General features: G+C 42.6%; 2 protein-coding genes and 1 long non-coding RNA gene across 7 annotated transcripts in view; 1 reads left to right on the top strand and 2 right to left on the bottom strand.

Annotated features, from left to right (window-relative positions):
- Nucleotides 1-831: 831 nt before the first annotated feature.
- LOC149918409 (uncharacterized) lies at nt 832-11,331 on the bottom strand. 4 transcript variants are annotated; one of them, XR_016465427.1, is made up of 4 exons: nt 9,788-11,331; nt 8,342-8,405; nt 1,446-1,530; nt 832-1,247 (listed from the first exon to the last, which is right to left on the bottom strand). It is a non-coding gene; the product is annotated as an uncharacterized LOC149918409 (long non-coding RNA). The 4 variants fall into 4 exon arrangements; XR_016465425.1 differs by lacking the exons at nt 8,342-8,405; nt 9,788-11,331 and adding exons at nt 6,658-6,800; nt 7,012-7,534; XR_016465424.1 differs by lacking the exons at nt 8,342-8,405; nt 9,788-11,331 and adding an exon at nt 6,658-7,534.
- Nucleotides 11,332-11,489: 158 nt separating this feature from the next.
- PPP1R3G (protein phosphatase 1 regulatory subunit 3G) lies at nt 11,490-18,915 on the top strand. Its single transcript, XM_031589433.2, has one exon. It carries the CDS (start codon nt 11,498-11,500, stop codon nt 12,296-12,298), a length of 801 nt encoding a protein of 266 aa, XP_031445293.2. The 5' UTR covers nt 11,490-11,497; the 3' UTR covers nt 12,299-18,915.
- Nucleotides 18,916-19,006: 91 nt separating this feature from the next.
- Nucleotides 19,007-22,275, bottom strand: part of LYRM4 (LYR motif containing 4) — an 82,593-nt gene continuing 79,324 nt past the window's right edge. For both annotated transcript variants that reach the window (XM_031589319.2, XM_031589318.2), the window contains exon 3: nt 19,007-19,188. In XM_031589319.2, coding sequence (XP_031445179.1) covers nt 19,126-19,188 — 63 coding nt within the window. In that variant the 3' untranslated portion in view covers nt 19,007-19,125. The remainder of the gene's footprint in view (nt 19,189-22,275) is intronic.

Genomic DNA, 22,275 nt, shown 5'->3' with positions numbered 1-22,275 from the left:
AGAGACTTCCTGGGACTAGTGAAAAATTGATTCAATTTCTGTATAAAACAACTGAGATCAGAAAGGAAAGCCCAATTCACATTTTGTACGGTATCTCTAATTGTGAAGCCCAGGTATTTCTTTCATGTATCTTTTTGTTACTGAAGGAGAGCCCTAACTCATTCTTTCAGGTGGATATTCTGTGATTAATGTGACTAAAGGACCTAGACTTTCATAAAATCAAATCTTAACAAGTATTTGTCACATTGTATTTTTAATTTGGTTTGTGTCTTTAAGATGAATGAAGTTGTTTTTTTCTTTTGAGACGCTATTTTTTTTTCTTTCTTAAATATTGTTGACTGCCAGAGAGAAGGAAGGAAGCTGCCTCAACCTTTTAACCTTGGCTATCGTAATTAGTAATTTGTAAAACAGAAACAATTATCTCTAGTGCCTTGTTTATCTGAAATTAGGATAACGTGTGTAAGACTGAAAAATGGCACTTCACTTGACCCTCGTCAGCTGCTTTTTTCATCGAGGAAAGGGGAAAGATGGTGAAGAGCTTGATAGTTAGCTTTATATCCTGTTTTTACATGCTCTGGTCCAAATGCTCAGAGCAGTGATGGGTTGTAGAAACGATCCCACTCAGCCTTGTTTTTCTAGGAGATCACAAACAAAGCTTCTGCCAAGCTACTCCCCAAAGCTGCTTTTCAAGCCAGGAAGAATAGCAAGTGCTGGCTGTGGACAGAGCTGCAGGTTTTGGTTTAAATGCAGTTAAAACAAAACAAGATACAAACAAACTCCACACAAGGGATCTGTTTCTTTTATAGTTAAAAAAAAAAAAATCCTCTGTAATCTGGGAAACTCACTTATTCTTGTGATGCAAGGGAGGAAGAAGAAAAGAGAAGGATCATTCATCTGACAGGGCTCCAGGGAGCAGGAGTGGTCTTGGTCTTCAAGCAGTCACCTCTTCTTGCCTTTTAAGGGCCAGAATTTGGCTGAGCCCTGCATGGTCATGGGGAATTTTCTTGACTTTGTGTCTTTCCTTAAACAGATCCAGTATTGGTTGCATGATGGCTACTTAGAGGCACCCTTGCAGGATGCCCTCTGTGGCAAGTTACTCCATGGTGCTCAGTGATGAATAGGAGCGTGTTTTTCTATTCACACTTCCAGCAGAGGATAATATGATTGCTCTGAAATGCCCTGGAGAGTGCTTTCACACTCAGGTAAATACTCGACCTTCCATGGGCAATAAATAGGTGTTCCTTTTCCTGTCCAGCAACAAGATGAGAAAACAACATGACCTTTTCCATTGCTGTTTTTCTTCCCCAACTCTACAGATAAACAGACACATCTCCCATACACATTTTCCCTCAAATTGTCTATGCCATCACATTAAACTCAGAGCACTTAGCCAATAATAGCAATTGTTCTACAGTTACATCAGCGGGTGTGGTAAAAGATCTTACCTGTCCCTGCAAAATTTGCCTTCAGAATATCTTTAGAGCACTGTGTACTGTTCCTGGGACTCCAGCAGATCTCTCTTTAATTCACCTTCAAAACAAAGAGAAAACAAAACCAAACATTTTCTCCTGTACACAGTTGTGGGTTTTTTTTGTTTGTTTTTAAGGCCCTGTTAAAGTTTAATATTCAAAGCACTCTATATTTTCTGTTAAGATCGGTGCAGAGTAATTCCTTCCTGCCACAGCCAATGAAGCTTCTAGTCTGCTTCAAGGAGAGGATTTGCCATTCCCACCAAACAATCATTATTTGCTAAACCTATTATTGTGCACTCCTTTGTATGCTGATGCATGCTCTTGCTGTTCTGATTGCAAGACCATTGGAATTTTTGTCTACTGAACTGTTTCTCTTGCATTCCCAACTCACAAAGGTCCCATGCTGCACTTCTTAGTGCTGCACGTTTGTGCAGCTCTCTGTGTTTTCACCAAGGATGGGCAGCAGAGCTCAACCCTCAAAGCTTAGCACAGTAACTTCAATCATGTTTTTTTTTAAAGCAACACCAAAATTATGTGGCTGCCTATTTCAAGCAAAGGGAAGTTGAAAATGGTGCCAGCGAGGAAGAAAGCTATAGAGAGAAGGGACTGCCTTCTAGCTAGCAGGAGAGCTCTTTCTCCAAGGCTGGAAGGTGAGCTTTCCTGAGCAATCCAGCCTGCGCACAGGTATTCAAAAAGCAATTGCAAAAGTGTCTGGACGTCAATTTATTTCCTCAATGTAAGCTATGAAGTTAAGCAACCAAAACTGTGTAATAACTTAAAATAACCTATCATTAAAAGAAAGCATCATGTTCCCAGGTAGGAGTCGTTCCCTCAGGAGGATTCAGGTATCAAAGTGGTATTATCAGAAGTGAAGTTTAAATTTGAAGTTGCACTTTTTATCTATCTTAGCAAGATTCAAATTCGAATGTAGAAATAGACAAAAATAGTAATTCTGGATACACCGATTAAGAATGGGGGTTTTCTGCACATATGCCCCTGTTTCATTACACTTATTTTAGAGTAAATCCTCTCTTTTCTCATTTCAGTCAACTTATTATTAGGATTATGGATGCCAGAGTTGTTCTGAGACTTATATTTCATTATATTTACAATTATAGACATGAAGTTCAATAGTCTACTATCTCATACATTTCAAAGACAAGATGTTATTGTTTCAAATCCTTTTCACTTCAAAACTTTTACAGATATTATTCTCTATTAGTGGGCTGCCTTACAATTCAATTTTAGATAATTTTTTAGCACTCAGACTATGTGTAGACTGCTCCTGTCATGCCAAAGCCTTATTTCTACACTGGGATTTAAGTGTAAAAGCAGGACGTTTTTACAAGCTGCCCTGTAGTCGGCGTGTGTATTCCTCTGTCATTTGGAAAGTACTTTTCAAAAATCTCACTGAGACTTAAATGAGGATTCAGGCTTTTATGTTTAGCCCCCCATCTTTACGTTGTCTAAGTTTTTGCAAAATTCTTGACATCAGTGTTCAAATAACCCCATAAACACCTGTTAATGATGCACATTTATTAATAGGCTTTGAAAGCCTACTCTCCAGTCACCTGGAAGCTCCACTATGAGAAATAAAGGAACCTCAAGGATTATCAAGCTCCAACCCCCCTGCTGCATGCGACATCTAATACTAGATGATATTATCTTTTCTGGTCTTCATCATTTTTAAGATTGGAGGTCTCCCAAGCACCTTTCCATTATTTTTGTTTCCTGGATAAAGTGTTTGAGAACAAAACTAAGGAAAAGTTTTGCCTCTATAAGTCAACTTTTTACCTGAGGTCTGAGAGCTTCTGAATTTTTTGGTATACAAGCCATTCACAGCAAACCAGTTGTTATTTGCCACAGTGGGAGGAAAAATTCTTTAGAGCCAGAGTCTTTATATTCTGCCTGCTAGTGGTTTATGTCTGGATGAAGTTCTTGCCAATACTGCTGCTCCTGCTTCTGGCCAAATGTGTGAGGAAACAGGCAAGCCTTTGTCCAGGCAAAAAACTGCACCATCCATTTAATCAATCAAGCAGCAAAAATCACATCAGTGTGAAGATACAGACCCTCAAATAAGCTTTTGAACTTCACTGTTTGCTTGGAGGATTATTGCTCTCTGCAGAACATACTGAAAGGTCACCACCTCACTGCTATTACCCACTGCATTTAAATGTGAAAAACAAAGCTGCTTGCACCTTGGCACAGTTCAGTGCCAATACTTTATGGATCTTCCTGTTCTGTAACATGAGTCAAGAAACGATGACTAAATGGATTCAGTCATAAACCATAATGAAATCACACCCACTAAACACATGGCAGGAATGACAGAATGTTACATAGAGCCGCTAGTCTTTAAATTCGAAAAGAAGACAGGCTTCACAGTTAAACAAAAATACTCTGCATTTGGCCAAGATAAACCTTTTGTTAGCAGACCGAGAAGAGTGGGACTCGTATTGGGAAACAGATGTATCCTTTTTGTGGGAGGAGTTAGAATTTCCATTTTTTCTTCAGCTGGAGCAATAAGTAGAAAATGGCATGCAAAATTAACTGAAAATAAATAGAATCTTTGGGACAATGGATAAAAAAGGAAAAGTCAGAGAGAAAATTACTCTTGAAATAGGCCTTTGAAAGAGAAAGCCTAGAAGTCATTTAATTTAATCACTGAAACCCTTCAATATTCAGAAGGAAAATGAATCCATGGCTCTTCAAGTTTTACTCCGTTCATTAGTTCATTCTTCCTCCTCGGTCATTAAGCTGCTTCTCCCTGTGACTCCAGTCTGATTACTAAATCACTCCACAAGATAATTAAGAGCTCCACATTTTGGTTCTCGAAGATTAACCTGGATACTCTTGATCTTGCTGAGTTATCCTTAGGTCTGCAAGTACGTTTGAAAGGATTTGGCTAGGGCTGCTTATATAATTAGGAAGTAGTGGTACGAGGGGGAGGCATTCGCTACCAGAAATCAATTAGTAATCGAGACTCTACACTGTGATTTACTTAAAAGATTCTTAGTTATATTCTGCACTCTTTTACAACAGTGGAAGCTGGGGATTACTCCCTTAACATCAGCTAAGTTACAGATGGTATGAAGCAACATTTCCAGTGTGAGTGGACATTGACCAACTGGTGTTGCAAACAGGATAATCTAGCACAGTGAAAACTTCCACTTTAACTGTGCTCGTGCCTATCTGTTGTTTGTGTGGGAGACAGAGCAGAGTGTGAATGGCAGCACTTCCTATTCATGGACATCCCTTTTGAAAAAGAAGTGTCTTCTTTCAAAGGAATTGCTTTTGAACTCCTTACAGTGTGCAGCGGCTGCTTGAAATATTTTCAAACTGAAGTAATTTGAGTCCTTCTGCTTCACCAAGTTAAAAGATAAACAACTCAATTTTGGCACCATTAGGTTGCATTTACTATCTATCATCCTCGCATTACAGACACTAGAAATGAGGTACTGAATCACAGAAGTAGCTGCCTTTAAATGCCTCATCAGTTTGGGAGTGAAAAGAAATGAGAGACATGTGGGATTCATCTTTTTTTGTTTTAGTTGGATATGGAAATGGAGGCAGAAGCTACAGCAGATTAGTAGTCCAGATACCAGGAAAGGCAGCATATTTAGCTGAATTTATTCTTAAATATTTACTGTATGATAATCTGAAGTGTCTACTACGTACAGATGGCTCATAAATGGAAACTGCCATGAATTATGCCAAACATGTACAGGGAACCAGGAGCCTCAAGCAACTTCATTAAGGCTGCAATCTCCATACATGTAGACATGAATCGTGACAAAATTTTTTGGTAAGGTTTAATCTCCCATCCCATACTCCTTACTCCATCTAAGTACCCTGTACTGTGCACCATGTATTATATACAGTGTGCACTATGGAGGACCCCATGAGGAAATCTGACTGTATCTCCAGTACGAGATCTCCAGTATCCTGTTCAATAAGTAAAGCCTACAGCTACACACTGAGCAACATACAGAAAAAAAAAAATGACAAGAGCACTGAGTAGCTGTCTATCCTGTGTGCTTAATGTGACAGTCCTGAGGGGAAAATGGCAGAGGAATACATCACTACAGGCTGTAACCTAAACAATACACTCCAAAACACTGCATTACAGTTAGAAAGGCAATGTTACTTCGGGCATTTTGTAACATGTGGGTGCTCAAATCTGTTTCCTCAGCATTCTTCTAACAGATTCAAGAAGGTACCACTTTTATGACCTTTCAAGGTGATAAATTATACTGGGGGCAGGGAGAAAGAAAGCAGCTTCATAAACTGTAGTCATTTTCTTACATTAAAAAGTGGTCAAAGCACTTGCTTTGTTTTTCAGAATAAAATGTTCCAAATCTATTCTAGATAGAACAGTTCAAGTTTCCTTGACGATGGGACATGCAGTGTCTTTTCCAATAAAATTGCTATTCTGATTTTATAGCATTTTCTGATTTTAAAATGCTAGACGATGCTAGCCTAGTTTGCAGAGCAGTTGATCCTTTGCATGTTATCTCCATTTTCATTTTGTTATTGGGGAAGAATGTATTTGCAATCAAATGAAATTGAAAAGTAATTATAATCAACCACACCACTAGGTGGGGCTACTTTTCTGCCTTTCCCACTGGAGGTGATGGAACTGTGGGACTGAATTCAGAATATTTATGATCTACTGCATTATTAGTCAATGAAATATAAAGCTCTTTTTTCATCATTATTATTTTTAATACTTCTGGCATGCTTTCATTCATACATGGCTATGTCAGTGATTTCTATGTGCACATTGATAACAATGGTTACTATGCCAATCCATTGCTTTTGCAGAGTTAGGCAGCATCACATAGTCCTGGATTTTTGGTTCATGCACTCCAGAGCACATGAACTTGCTACAACAGTATAGTAATATTAAAGCAGCACATATTTCTGCTGGTTTTTCCTACTGTAAAAAAAAAAAAATATATATATATATATATATATATATATATATACATTTAGAAATGCATATCTATTTCATTCACTGAAATTCAACTCTGATGTCTTACAGGTTTTTTTTGTTTCTGTATTTTGCTGTCTTGTAGCAGTATTGTACCGTGTTACAGACACCCAGTTGCTGGTAGGTATGTGCACCAACTGAAACAATCCTGTTGTGAGCCATAAGAATAAAAATGACTGTGATATAAAGTACCTCTCCTACAGGATCTCCTCCTGGATACCTGTTTTTCTGTCTTCTATAGCACTTCAGCAATTCATAACAAACTCTAATTGAGGCAGTTTTGGGGAAGTGCAGACTCGGGGTTGAATTTACTACTTGTGCTGCAGTTTGGAAAGCTACACGTGCAAACAAACAATTTTTAACATTGGGTCTATGCAGCCTATATAGGTCTATACAGTGTCTCAAGAGAAGTGAAAGAAACAGCTGATGTACTACTAATATACACAGTTGTGACTGCCCAGCCAGAAAGGCTGCCCTACATTAGCTAGGAGTTACTAGAACATGCTGCATTGCACAACTCTAGTTTCCTGAAAAACAGGGTGGCACCTGAGCTGATGACGTCAGGTTAAAGTTCGATTTTCAAAAAACCACATCCAACACAATGCAGAGACCAGCAGAAGCTTTGCCAGCTGACATCACAAAGGCCCTTCTGACCACTTGGCCAGCTCTGATGTCCTGGCAGAGTCCAAACGAGTTCATGCCTCTGTTGATTTTGAGGTACAGGCCTCCTCCTTCTCACAAACACAAAAGCACAAAACAGAAACTATCTGGGTGCAAGTTCATGTAGAACACCCTTTATATAAGACTACTCTGCATAAGATGGAGCTCCATTCTCGCTGAAGCCCAATGCAATACAATGGCATATAACACGGTTGAATTTGATCCACATCAGCAAACTTGCTGAGGATGCATGCCATCAAGCATCCAGATCACTGATAGAAATGTTGAACAGAGCTGGCCCTAGAACTGAGCTCTGGGGTCACTCCTGTGACTGGCTGCCAGCCAGATATAAAGAAGGAAATTAATAATCCACTTCTGAATAACATCTAGTCAGATTATATAGACCCATTGAGTGTTTCATTCAGGGTCTGATCATCCTACAAATGCACTGAACTGAAATCCTGTCCTTATTACAAAATACAAAGAAGCTCGTGGGCTATGGAACATTTATTTTCTTAAAATAATTGAGGAGACCATTAATATCCTTGCCATTTGTGTACAGCAAGCTCAACTGTTACAAATGGGATGAATAAGATGACTTTTGAAGTAAAGTAAGAAGACAGTTCAGAACTAATGGTGTTAGAATTTGGGAAAAAATGCTATTAATGTAGTGTACAAACTGTGATAACCCTGCATATCTATAAATCCCTGTAAATTATTAAATATCTCTTAGTAGTTATTAGTCATTCAAGTTTTCTGATAAGCTGTTGCTACAGGAGATTTTCTTAGTTAAAACTTGAGTGGGAAATTGCAGAGATATGGTATATTTGAACTAGATACATTCTATGTAGTAGAGTACTTTCCATCTGGATGGATAGGAAAACCTTCTAGTTTTGGTCTTGAAAGTTTGAAGCTAACATCAAAATTGCATAAGAAGAAATGATGACAAGTATATGAATGGCCTTTGGGATTAAATTGTGTGGCTGAATCCTCCAGTTACATGACTCTAGTTGTCTGCAAACTAATATTGTTATGTTCATTTTGTGTCCAGTGATGACCATTGATCCAAGGAGCTCAGTGTATTTATTAAACTGCACATCAAACAGAGCTCCCTCCCAAAGCAGCAAACCAAAATCTCTGATCTAACAAGTCCTGAGAAACACATCACCATGCAGTCACGGTCAGAATGGAGAAAGCGATGCTGGGAATCACTTACCACTGATTTGAGCATTCCTATTTTTCTCATGTCGCTCAGTAGTCATCTCAGGATGAAAATGCTCCTGGAGGATGTGTGTGTTGAATGCAGGATGGGGATTAGAGGGACAAGGGAGGAAGATGGGAAACATGGAGGGGGATGAAAAATGAAGGTGCTCAGCTGATTATTTATGTCAAATGTCCTTTAATATAACTGGCAGAGTTTCAGGGAATGCCAAAAGCCTGTGAATCTGCTGTCTTCTATTAAAAATGCCCCCAGTTCTATCTCGGTTATTTCTTGAATAACAAAAGCAATGAATAGTACTTGGAAGTACCCTGGGTACCCCATTCTTTTAAGAGAATCAATTCTGAAATATTTCAGAGACAACAATGAATGCCTCCTAAATAATGCCCCCTCTCATCAGTGCGTGTCATAAAGGTTTATCCAATTGCAGATCACACTCAGTTTCACTTTGAGCCAATGACTAACACCAACACTCCAGGACTCCTCCTTGTGTGCTGCTGCTTCCTTTAAATTGTTTTCATGCAAAACGAAAAGAATTTAATTCCTGTGGTCTTAACTGCTTTTTCTAAATTTCTGTGAACAGTAGTCCTTCTTGCAGGCCTGTCTCCCAGACTTGCAGAGCATATAAGGAATGCATATTAATTTCCACAGTACTGCTTAATTTTTTAACAATATTTACAGCATGTTTCTCTTTTTACAGTCCTTATTTTGCTTAATTCTTTCACATTCCTCTTCAATTTCTATTGCTCCAGGCGGTTTTGCATTATCAGCAAACAGCACATTTTTCCCCTTTGCTGCTTAAAACTTTGGCTTATGGGGTCAGGAGCAATGGCGACTGATTTAAGGGTGCAACAGTCACTCACAAAAGCCATCAGCTCCAGCACCAGCACATCCTGCAGGGTGCAGGGATGGAGGCACCAGCCTGTGCTGGTCAAATCCCAGGGGAGCAGTCCCACCAGGAGCTGGTAGTGCTCAGAGGGCATCTGACAGGATGTGAGAGACCGGCAGTGATGGTGGCCATTGCCCATATGGCCCTTGAGAGCACTGGGCCAGCACTGGGCAGTCAGAACTGCTCAGCCTAGGGACAGAGCTCTTAGAGGTGGTGGGCAGGCTGAGAGGCATGAGGACCTTGCTAACTAGAGCCCTGAGCAGCCTGACGTCTGCTCTGCCCATATCCAGGGCTAAAGTTTTGGTGACAGGTTTCCTTTTATCACTTAGGAGGGACAAGGGTAAGGGTGGTTGATCTAGAGGTATCTTTTAGTTCTTAAGGAATAATTCATTGGTGTCATTGTCCTGACTAAGTAGCCCATAGCAGTGTTCCATAACATCCCCTTATTTGCTTGTCCTTTCATCCTTACCTAGATGCTGCCAACTGTGCCATCACCACCTGCCAGCTCTGTACAGCCCAGCCCCTCCCTCACACACAGCCATCCCCCACCTTACCTGCACTGCCTGTCCTTGCAGAAAGGCCCAGAACGGTCCATTGCAACACACCAGTCACAGGGCTCTGCCCACCAGGTTTCACTGATGCCAGTGATGTCGTGGCTCTGGGACTGAGCCAAGGCTTCTGGCTCCTCTCACTTGTTTCTCAGTGCATGCTGCATGCACTGATGTAGCAACATTCCAAAGGTGCTTCACCCTAGTCAGCACCTGCTGGAGCAGGATCTCTCTAGCACGCAGCCCTGAAACAAGCTGCTCACCTGGCCAGTCTTTGTTTCAGCTCGGTTAACCCCAGGTGCCACACACACGTAGAATGCCTGAGCTGTGTCTCACTTCCAGGCACAGTTGACAAAGGGCTTACGTTGCATCCTCTTTTGGTCAAAGTCAGTGTTAACAGCAGAGTGACCCAGCACAGCTGTCTGTTCTGTTTGTGGCCTTCTTGCAGCGCACTGCAAACCTCAGCTCAGTAACTCCATGGCTTACTTCCATTACAACGAGGGTGTCTAAGGATCCAAAGGGTGGCACACCAGCTCCCTGGGACTGGCCAGTTACGGGGCTGCCCTACAAACAGCCCAGCTGAGCTGAAAGCAGAGCATCAGTGATGAGCAGCTCACAGCAAACTGCTATTAGTCATGTTTTCCATTGGCACCACTGATGCCACAGAGTGTCTGTCCTTCATTCCTGTTCCTACAAAGCTCTGAACTATGAACAAATGCTGCATGCAATGCCAGGAGCTGGAGGAGTCATTCACTGGCAGGCCGCAACTTGGCAGCGAGGCTTCACACTCAAAATAAAACAAAGGATGTACAACAAACGAGTGTCTCTCCCTGAGAAAAAGAACAGTTTAAGAACAAAGTGTTTTTGCAGTCATCCATAGAAATCACCACAGACAATGGTGATGGTGTGCACAGAGAGTTTGGAAAAGGCCTCAGATACGGGTCTGAGCACAGTAATACAGGGTGTTGTTAGCAGGATGCTGGTGGCCATGTGTAACCCTCGGAAAATAGAGCTGAAGGGAATTCAACTGGAGTCTTATTAGATGTTCTGAGTGTCGGGAAAGGCTGCACCTGCACGTGCAGAGCCTTTGGCCTTTATTTTCTGTGGGCACTGCTGGGACCAAAAGAGGGGGAGAAAAAGCGACTGAAGAGACCGGTTTAGAAAAAAACCCAACCTTAAAAAGGGAACGGGTTTGTCGGTCCATTCACTGGCCTAGGGTTTTGTCCTAGCGTTCAAGCCTCAAAGCTTTCCTCGGCAGACCCCATCTGGGCACGAAAGCCGCGCTCCTCGCTCTCAGCCGCAGCGGGACGCTTTGCTCCGCCGCCCACGGGCCGCTCGGCCGCCGCCCCGCGCCAGGAGCCGCTGGCTCCGCGGGTGTGCGGGGCCGTCCCTCCGCTCTCGTCCAACGGCCGTAAAACCGAGCACGTTGCTAGCAGCTCGCTCCTCCTCGCTGTGGTAACCGCGGCCCCCGGCGGGACCCGGCCGCGAGGCAGCGGGGGACGACGTGCCCGGCCGCCCGTCGCACCTCCCCGTACTTCCTTATTGTTTGCGCCCGGGGAGGTCCGGCCCCGCCCGCGGCGCGGCGGCCGCAGCCCTGCGGGGTGGCTCCGGGCCCGACGGGGACGCGCCCCCCGCCCGGGGCTCTCCGCGGGGCCGCGGGATAAAGCGCTGCGCGCCCGCCCGCCGCCGCCACAGGGCCCGGCGGGGCGGCCCGCCATGGCGAGCCCCGCGCGCCCGCAGCCGGAGCCGGCGGCCCCCGGGGCGTGGGGCGGCGGCGCGGCGGGGGAAAGGCTGCTGCTGCTGGAGCTGCGCTGCGCCCGGTCGCCGTCCTCCGGCTCGGAGGAGGAGGAGGAGGAGGAGGCGGCGGCCGCGGGGGAGGACTGTTGCCCCAAGTGCAAGAAGCGGGTGCAGTTCGCGGACTCGCTGGGGCTGAGCCTGGCCAGCGTGAAGCACTTCAGCGACGCCGAGGAGCCGCGGGTGCCGCCCGCGGCGCTGCGCCGCCCGCACAGCCCGCCCGCCGAGCCGCGCGACCCGCCGGAGCCCGGCGCTGCGCCGGGGCCGCCCCGCCAGCCGCCCTCCCTGCGCCTGGAGCCCGACTTCCCCGACGGCGGCGAGCCGAGCGCCGAGCGGCTGCGGCGGCAGCGCGTCTGCCTGGAGCGGCTGGGGCGGCCCGCGTTGCCCTCCGACGTGCGGGGCACGGTGCGGGCGCTGCGCGGCTCCGGGCGCGGCGAGGTGACGGTGCGCTACACCTTCAACGAGTGGCTCTCCTTCATGGACGTTCCCGCCTCGCCGCTGCCCCCCGCCCCCGCGGACGGCTCCGAGCCGCCGGCCGAGCGCTTCTCGTTCGCCCTGTGCGTGCCGCCCAGCCTGCGGGAGGGCTCGGCCCTTCACTTCGCCATCCGCTACCGCGGCGCGCACGGCGAGCACTGGGACAACAACGACGGCCGCAACTACACGCTGCGCTGCCGCCGCGACCCCGAGGGCTGCCCGGAGGCGGCCGCCGCGCCCCGCGACTGAGCGACAGCCGTGCGGCCGTCGGGGGGCTGAAGTAGGAACGGGGCGCTGCGGGACGGTTCCGCGTCGAGAGAACGAGGAGGCTGAGCGGGACCTCCGTGCCGCTCCCCGCCCTGCCCGAGGCCCGGAAGGACGTCCGCGGATGGGGCCCTGCCGAGCACGGGCTGCCTTCGCCGGGGCGGAGGAGCAGTTAAAAATAGTGGCCGATAGCGAGTTATCGGGAGAGCTTCGATAACAGCACCCCGCAGTCACGTGCTGTGCGCTGGAAGATGGTGTCTGTCTCGCAGGCGGTTCGGTGCGGCTGTATTGGGGAGGGCGATGACATGGACGGCCTTGTGACAGCACAGTGACAGTGTGGTAGGGAGGGGATCTCGCTAAGCAAATGCTTCGCTTCAGCTCTCCTTATGTTACGTTTTGCACCACGCTTTCAAGTGCTTTTAATTTATTCAGCTCATTTTGCAACATCTTTTCCAGTATTCGTGCTTTGTTGGGTTTGGGCACTTAACCTACAGCCTTTCACTCTTGCATTGCATTGCACTGCACGGCTTGAGGTTGGCACTGCTGTGTCCCAAGTCCTGACATTTGGCAAAAAAGTACCATTTCAAATGGCTTTGTTAGAATAAAACACTTTCGGAAAGCTCACCGACACAAACCCTTTTTTTCTGCATCTTCTGAACAGCAGAACGTGTGTGTTAATCCTGCCCTGTGCCCTGTCGAGGCAGCTCGTGCAGAGCTGCGGTGTAAGGAGGCTCTTCTGTCACAGGGTTCTGTGGAAGATGTGATGGCTGCTCTGCAGCTTGACTTGTATTATTTTAGTATTATTATTATTTTTTTCCTGATGAAAAAACAGATGAGGTGTTACCTGGGTGCAGAAAATGCTGTGGCATATATATCCCGTACCTGAAATGAGTCTTCGGCTAAGCTGCCTTTTCTGCAAGCTGGTGCAAAGCTGTTGTGCACTGCTAGGTTACAGGACATGGAGTAACGCAGTGTGCATTAGCTGCTGGTAGTTGTACCAGTGAAATAACATGCTCTTAAGCTGATATGTGATGCCAATCGAGATAGGTGGATTGTTCTTTTAAGTACAGTGTAACAGCTCAGACTCGTGCAGTGCATTCCTTATTCTGTGTTTTGTTCATGAAATGCTTTAGAGAAGAAGTTTCACCAATGAAGGGCTGGCCACATAGAAGAATTGTAGCTGCAGTCTGCAGTTATGTGTAGAGGGTGAGAAACATTTTCTGCTATTCTGTAAGCTATGGATAATGGATGTGAAACATCCAGAAAGTGTAACATTTACGTGTAGTCTGAAATCCAAAATGCAGGGGTAAAAAAATCCTGCAAATGATGATTAAAGCAGAACATTTTTATGCTTTGGCAACAAGTAAAATGCTTTAATTTCTTATGCAATTCACTCCTTGTGAAAGAGGAAACTTCTCACAGACAGGACTCAAACATAACCACTTTTTAATATGCAGAATGATTTTTCCCCCTGTATTTTAGTGCTGCAGGCTGTGGAGACACAAGGCCACACTGCTACATGGGTACATAAGACATGTATGTACCAAATGCTGGCATCCCAGAACCAAAATGGCACAGGGTTGGTGCTCGTGGTCATAGCTTGAGATTCACTGCTTGTACCTTCATTATCAAAGAAATATATTCAAATTGAATTAGTTCTAATTATATAAAATGCGAAAGTCCAGTAGAGTCAGATGTTAAGTGAAACATGCTTCTTGTTTGGTTGCATTACTATTAATGTAAGATTCTATAGGGATTGGGGGCATAAGTTTTGCAGAACATGCTCATAAGCACATTCCCCACCCCAACGTCAGAAGTAAAAAATAATACAGATTTGGTAGCACTCTTGGATAAACTGCAGCTGTAAAGATTTCCAGTTCATGCAGATTTCTTCTTTTCTTTTTCCCATGGTCTAAGGGCATAATGGAAAAATAGATATAAAAGTTTTTTTTATAGGTGTAAATATAATAAATAGCAAATAGTTGGACCTCTATATTGGGTTACTGTGAAGGATGTCAAAGTAAGTGGGTGTTTTTTCTTTATAACCATGTTTATATTCAGATTGAAATCAGAAAGGACTGAAGTTGCCCCGAAGCACTACAGACTTGCATGCAGGCTGCTTCTGTTTCATTTGAAGCTTTCAGTCAGAGCTTGAAAGTGAGGCGTCTGCTCCCATTGACTTCCTGGGATCTGGATCCATCCCAGGTACTGCACAAAGACAGGGGAAATGATTGAGGTTTAATTGTCTGTTGCCAGACCTGTGTTATGTGGCACTGTGATGAATGTTCATCTGCGAGAGCTGAAAACCTGCCATCTAGGCCTGGCAGTAATTAAATCACCTTAATTGTTTTTATGATTCTTTCTAAGAGAGGAAAATTACTTGCCTTGCATTAGCATATTTCCAAAGGCTGGTATAAATATTTATGTGGTGCACTCTTTTAGTAGAAAGCCTGTGCATTCTTCACAGGTTTCCACAGTTCTCTTCTTCTGAATGTAGAACAGTCGTATGAATGCACTGCTTACATCACTTCCTCACACCCCTTGTGAAGCTTCAGTAGTTAATGGGCTTAATGGTAAAAAAAAAAAAAAGGAGAGTTGTTTAGAAAGAAGCATCTCTTACATTAACGATGCTCTGTGTAACCTGCTGGCTTTTTTGGAGGTGCATACGTCTGTGAAACAGGTTTGAGAGTTCCTGTTTTTTTTCCTCTTACAATTGTAGAAAATATATACAGCGTTGGAGGAATGACTGCTTTCTCTCTTTTTTTCTGCTTCCATATTAAGGGCTCATGCACACGTTTTACTTTCTACAATACTGCAGTAAGAATAAAAACTCATGGGAAAAAGAACTACACACCTTCAATCTTTTTTTATAGATGTCATCAAGCAAAACATTCCCAAGAGTATGAAATAGTTTTGGCCGTGTTAAGAACCAGGAACAAAGCAATGAATATGCTCATGGCTTCAGTAATGCCAGGAGTTCACTGTAGATCATCACACAGTCATAGAATCCTTAGAGTTTGAAGGGACCCTTAAAGGCCATCTAGTCCAACTCCCCTGCAATGAACAGGGGCATCCACAGCTACATCAGGTTGCTCAGAGCCCTGTCCAGCCTGGAAAACAGTCAACATACAGCTCCTTTCTGACCCTTTATATGCATATCCTTACTAAATCTGTCTAGAGAGATGCATTCATGTTGCCTTACAGAAAGTAAGTTGAGGGGGAAGCGTTTCTCCATAGAAGTATTCTTTCTTCTACCTGCTGATGTTAGAAGATACAACTAATACTTCTAATGATTGGAAACGTGGTGAAATTTCATACAGAACTATCTTTCTGCAGATGTGAGTTGTAGGTTAAAATCCTTCTTGGTCTGCTTCACTACTGGGTATAAAGTGTTCACGTGCTACTCCAGGTTGCTTTACTTCAGGACAGCTTTTTCTGTACTGTGAAATTGGGCTTTCAACTGCGGTAAAATCCGGTGAGCAGTGGTAACACAGCAGAAAGGCCTTTCCTTTTGACAGTTACTCATGTTGAAGGAGTTGTTCTTTCTTTTTTTTCTTTCAGAGAGCTGTTTCCAGGTTTATACTGTAACATTCATCACAAACCAATTTTGGTGATACTGCTGAGATAAATAGTTTGTTAAAATGATCAGGGAGAAACTTAAAATTTTTAATACAAGCAGACTTGTTTTGATAAAACATTGCAGCTTTAGTAGATACTTAGCAAGCTGCCTTCTTTTATAAAAGATATACCTTCTATAATAGTAGACGTATATAAATCATGGAAGCATTCTTTTGCATTTTATCACTTCTCACCATTTACATTGATTTGACAAAATCCAGCAAAACTACTGATAGGTGCCAAGAAGGATTTCCTGAGTACTGCACTGTAAATACTGCTGGTGGAGCACAGAAGGTGCAGCAGGAAGAAGATAGAAATTACCAGGATGCACCAAAATGCCAGCTCCGGAATACAGTCTCCATCAGTGACAATAAGAGCAAGCTTCACAGAACTGGAACTTGTCCCAGCCTACAACTATTTCTGTTCTGTGCTTGCTAAGCCAGGTGTGGCTTCTAAGTATGTTCCTTCCATAGTTTGTAGGATTTCAATAATAAAGAATTTGATAAACTATGTTTTTATACAGAACTAAGTACACTATGAGAAAAACTTACAACAGACTTTAGGCAAGGACAAAATCGTATTTCTGGGCATCTTCCAATCCTGTACAACTAATAGGCACATAACTGATACTAATGCAGAGTGCACTGTGTGTGTGTTGATGAGCAAAGAAGTCAAAGATCTGACCAAAATAGGTAACAGATATCTAAAATGTTCTAATAGTATGGGATTTGAGGAGTAAACACTAATATCTTCACTAGCTTTGCATTCCTGTTTTCAAGTTAATACAACACGGGCTTTTGGTCCTGAGCAGCAGAAGTTTCTTAATAAGTGATGTATATATACTATATAGTAAACTCATGGTTAATATGGAGTTAAGAATTGATTTTTCCTTGACTTGAGAAAGTGAGCTGTCTTAACCTCTTCACTACAGATGGGAGAGAAAGGGAAATTACAAGGCCTGAATTTCATTTATGTCTTCTGGGTTTCAGTAGAATGCATCCTGAAAATAACTAATGCACCTTTGCAAGTAATAATGGCTAGGGGAGAACCTGGTTGGCAATGCTGAAACAAAAAAGAAGGAACAGGTGGCACAAATTAGGAGTAAAGCAGCGATTTATCCACCACCAAAACTTAACAGAAGAATTTTCAGGCATTAAAACATAGAAGTGATCTTCATAATCTTAAAGCAATTTTATACTGAACAATTGCACTTTCATGACGAGGTGCAACATCTACAGTTGTACTCCTGGTGGAAACTGAGCCCTAAAGGCCCTCACAGGACAGGTACTAATATTTTGAAAGAAATTATTATGTATTTAAAAGACTTGTCTTTGAAGATCTTTTTTTTTTTTTTTTTTAACTGATATTTAGATAGCAAAAAGCCTACAATTGCAATCATGCCTCTTCATAAATCAGGGCTACACTGTTTACAAGGACGTTTATTTTGTTTCCTAGCTTACATTCTCATACTTTGGTCCTGTAGGCTGTGCTTGTTCCAGCCCTGAAGCTGTTCTAAAGAAGAACTGGCAATGCTTCTAAGCCAGCGTTCTCAAGTGTCAGATGTTACTATATTTCTTCAAGTTCACTGGAAGTTTAAATAATAACTCTTTTCTCCTCTACACTTTCTTATCAAGAAGTGTGTTTAATTATCTGGTTGTGAATATGGAGATTTTAAAATGAGAATCAACTGTGTTCTATCTGTTAAAACAGTTACATTTCTTTTTAATGGTCACTAAGCACAATTGACAATGCAGTACTTATAGACCTAATACAAGGAGAATTATTACTGTACTCACTTCTTTTTTTTAATGAGAATGAAGGCTACCTTTGTAGTCTCAGGCCTCATATCTTGTGCTGTACACTATATTGTTAATGGAAAGCAGTACAATGCATTTCAACTGTACAGAATTATACAAAACACTTTAGATGGTGGTGAGGACTGGGCTTTTGTTCTAAATTAGACACTTTGTCTTCTGCTTTAATAATGTCATGGACAATGCAAAACAAATAAGGCCTGACTAATGATGAACTCTGAGAAGTAAGAGAAATGAAAGGAGGATTTTAAAGGCCATGGTGTCATGGAACTACTTTGGAGTTTTGGCTTCTCTTTAAGCAAGAACAACAAAACCCAGCAAAACAATTCCTTGGGGGGGGGGAAGAAAAAAGCAAGCCTTTTCCATATACTATTAAAAAAACATTGCACAGATTATTTTTTCCTCTGGTTTCTAACAGAAACCAAAGCAAGCACAGCACTGACTGAAACAGAATTTGATTCAGCATTAAAAAACAAACAAGCAAACAAACATGTAGTTTTAAAAATGTTGACTAATCTACAGATTTAAAGATTCAATAAAAAGCTGTGTGTTCCACTTCTGCTGAGTAAAGCTTGCTTCCGATTCAGACGTATAGCACTTCAGTTATAGGTAGGCTGTTGGCCTTTTTCTCCTGGTAAAATCAGGAGCTTTGTGAGAAAGGAAAGCTTTGCATGAAGTGATTTGGTACTTTCTGCCAGTAGCTGTGCTTCAACACATTTAGAAAAGGAAAATAAAATCTAAAGCACCCAAGCCTCAGTGATGGAAGTTTTACATTCTGCTACTGCTATCTCTTCATTGCTAAAAGTAGGGTAAGACTGCTTGTTGACTCTTGGAAACTGAAGAAAGAACAAATGAATTCTTTTTGTTAACTGCTCAAATGTCAAAGAATCTTGCTCTGCTCTTCTCATATGGTTTTAATACTTAAGATAAACTATTTAGAGATGAAATTTAGATGCTGTACATTTTAAAATTTAACAGGATTAATAAGAATTTACTCTTAGTAATGAAGTGAAAGGTTTTACATCTAACATCTTTCATGCCTGGTGAAAGAAAAGGGCAGCAGCAGAAGAATGTGTCTGGTTGCAGGTAGGTTAACAAAGTTTTATTGATGAATAAAGCAGGAACTATTTAATCACAAGGAACACAAAAGCAAACAGACTTCAGGACTACCGTACACACTGTTGTAAATCACAGCAGTATATTTCAGAATGTGCAAACCATAAGAAAATAGTACTTTGGTTGCCAAAAACAGAGTCTCTCAGATATTTGTTATGCTGAACAGAATAGGCCAGATGTGCAGTGACATTATGCATCTGTATGTGGCACTGAAAGATGCTGAAGATGGTCCAGGGTTGCTTCAGGATCAGAGCCTTCTCACAGCTATGTGTTTCCTGGACTCTCAATGACCAATTTCTGTGTGGCATACATCTGGCCGATGGTAACCTGAAATCAAACCAAGATATTAGCAAGCCAAATCCAGAAAATAAGCACGGTATAATTTCAGCTTTAAAAAGGAGATTAAAAACAAACCAAGAAATGTGCAGCCCAAGAAAGGTATTAACCTTTTTCATAATGACATTCTTTCTATAAGCATCTTTTCTAAATAAGAACCTCACCTTAGCTCATAACCAATATGTAAAATAGCTGTGTACCTAAAATCTTGAAATAATTGGGGAAACAGAGGGATACTGTTCAAAGGCACTCATTAACAGTTAACGACAGAGCAAAAGCAAACAGCCTCCATATTTAGAACAAGGGAAAGATGAATATTATCGGCCTGTATTTTTGATTACGCTTTTGGGTGAACAGCCAAGTTATAAACTGCATGCTAGGGTGTTACTTTCTAGTCTGTGTGGAACCCCAGTTTGCTTCACAAAGGGTCAAACCACTGCCCGTACAGTTAATTCAGCAGTAAGATTTTACACATGCTGGAGCTGACCATGAGAAGTATTCACACCTCATGCATGTGTGCAATCTAGTGAAATGAGGAGATGAAAAATACCAAAAATTCAACATCAGTGTTGTCTTGACTCCTCTCGTCCTTTTCTGGTCTGCATTGTAGCACTGCTAAATTGTGGTTGGTGACAGCAGCCACAGAGCTTAATAGCTGAGATGTGGATGGAAGTTTTGTGCAAGTAGGCTTGTGTCAGCAGGAGAAGCCAACATTTATTTTAAAAATATGAATTCTGGAATCAAATTTTTAATATCTATTGTGCCTTTTCTCACCCCTCTCTCTCCAGGGTGTTGGTACACAGCTTTGTGTCCTTTTCACTGGAAAAAAAGATGGTATGATTAATTATGGAAGTAGGACAAAAAAGGCAGTGCTTAATTACATGAAACAGAATACATGTAGCAGAATTGAATACTGCTCAAACTAAGGCTGACAGCAAGTCAAGCTCTCAAGGTAGTGAAAAAAGTGAGGGAAATAAATTTTTCAGCATTCTTCAAATACTATTTTTGATGGGAAAAATCCTGGTAGCGGTTAAATTTTTTCTTGTGTGCCCACGTTCACATAAACGTAAATAACATCGCCTTTTTGGAAATGAACTATTTAATCTTGATAAGCAGTGTGGTCCAAAACACGTAACACATTGATCTGAATCCTGAAACACTCATTACGAGGGAGGATTGATGAGCCCTTAAAGGGAACAGCAGTTCTCCTTGCCAGCAAACACTCTGCTCTTGGCACTCAGAACTAAGTCAGTAACAGCATATGAGCAACTCTGATTATTTTTGAAATTACTTATGAAGTGTGTTGCACATAGAATATTTAAAACAAAGGCCATACACAACTGAGGCATGTGTTACCAACAGAAACTTCAAGCTGTCAGCAAGTGTTACTTATCAAACAGAACTCGCTGCTCCCGAGTTACGTGGCAGACTCCATCCCTTAGTGGCTGCCTTACCACCAACCATGCTGTAGTGTTTGATTTTTGTATCCTGTGTTCCAGACTCTAAATAATCATAGAATCAAAGAATGATAGAATTGCTCAGGTTGGAAAAGACCTTCAAGATCATCAAGTCCAACCACAACCTAACCATACCACCCTAACTCTAACAACCCTCCGCTAAATCATGTCCCTGAGCACCACATCCAAACGGTTTTTAAACACATCCAGAGATGGTGACTCAACCACCTCCCTGGGGAGCCTGTTCCAGTGCATAACAACCCTTTCTGTAAAGAATTTTTTCCTGATATCCAACCTAAATCTCCCCTTGTGCAACTTGGAGCCATTTCCCCTCATCCCGTCACCAGTGAGAAGAGACCAGCCCTGCTCTTGTTGCAATCACCTTTCAGGTATTCTTTAGTCCTTTCTCATACAATGCAGCAAATTTAATGGTGGCTGGGAGAGATTACAAAAAAACGTGGAACCTGAACTGTGATTTTTTTTTTTCTCCACCCACTGAGAGATGAGGCTGAGTACGTAACTTCCCAGTCAGTCTTGGTAGGTGAGATACAAACTGCTGCTTTCTGTCCCCATGCCAAGAGATGATATTACCTACTTGCTGTACCTTTTGACTTGAACACGGTGAAGTCACAAGTGTGTGTATTAAGCTGCTTCTTTACTAAAGTGCACATCTCATGGAGTGCACAGCCAATGGCACTGTGTCATTCTGTCTATGGCAGCCTGTTGCAGCTGGCATGCTCTGCTGCCTCACTTTCAGAATCTATTCTGTGATGTTTTAAGCTGAATTTTGAAACATCAGTATTTTTTTCTTAACCGCTAGCCTTGAATTTCCATCTTTATGATCAAGCTTTTCGATGTTTCCCATGCACTTCAGACAAAACAAACATATGTTCCATTTATAGCTGTTGAAAAATTCACATCTATAAACATCAACTGCATCAGCAGAAAGACTGCTGCAGTATTGACACACAGACATTCGTTAACCCTCTGAATCGAAGCAGCATTCCTAGTGTGCCTTCGTGGGAAATTAGGTCTAGAGGAAGCACTTGAAAAAGCAAGCATCACCGAGGACTCTTCTCCCAAAGAGTTAAGTAGCTATCTCTTGTGTTTCCACTTTGCCATCTATGTGCATTTAGTTCATACACAGCATGCCATTTGCTCTTCTGGCAGATGGCTGGGAGCCAGCGTAGAGGTCAGCGTCAGCATTTTCATTAGAAACAGGAAGCTGTTGTGGAGAAAGACTCTGCCATTTGCTCAGCAACCTCATTAGCCATAGGGTTATTTACCTCTATGGTAATGGTGCCATTTAATTCTGCAGTAATGAGTGACAATGAAAAAGCACTTTATCATCAGGCGAAGACTACCAATAGAAATATAATGCTGCTTCTCAGAACCTACTGAAGTTTCAATTCTGCCTGCAAAATTCTATACATTAAAAATAAGTATGACAAGTTCAGCCTCCAGACCTTGACAATTTATCCTTGCTCAAAGATTTAGTACCATTCTATATGGTCATTTTTTTCTTGTGATCTTGAAAAAGTCAGTCTTGCCTTCCATCTGAATTCTGGTCAAATCAGGGTTTCAGAATGAGATTTGTCAATGGATGTGAGGCAACAAATGG

This window comes from Phasianus colchicus, chromosome 3, assembly GCF_987193195.1.
Source record: "Phasianus colchicus chromosome 3, bPhaCol1.hap1.1, whole genome shotgun sequence".
Taxonomy (NCBI): domain Eukaryota; kingdom Metazoa; phylum Chordata; class Aves; order Galliformes; family Phasianidae; genus Phasianus; species Phasianus colchicus.
Note: the sequence above shows the minus strand (reverse complement) of the source record. Positions and strands in the feature narration are given on the sequence as shown.

What these genes read in the sequence shown, in the direction of transcription:
- PPP1R3G (XM_031589433.2), top strand. Translation starts at nt 11,498, where the DNA reads ATGGCGAGCCCCGCGCGCCCGCAGCCGGAGCCGGCGGCCCCCGGGGCG.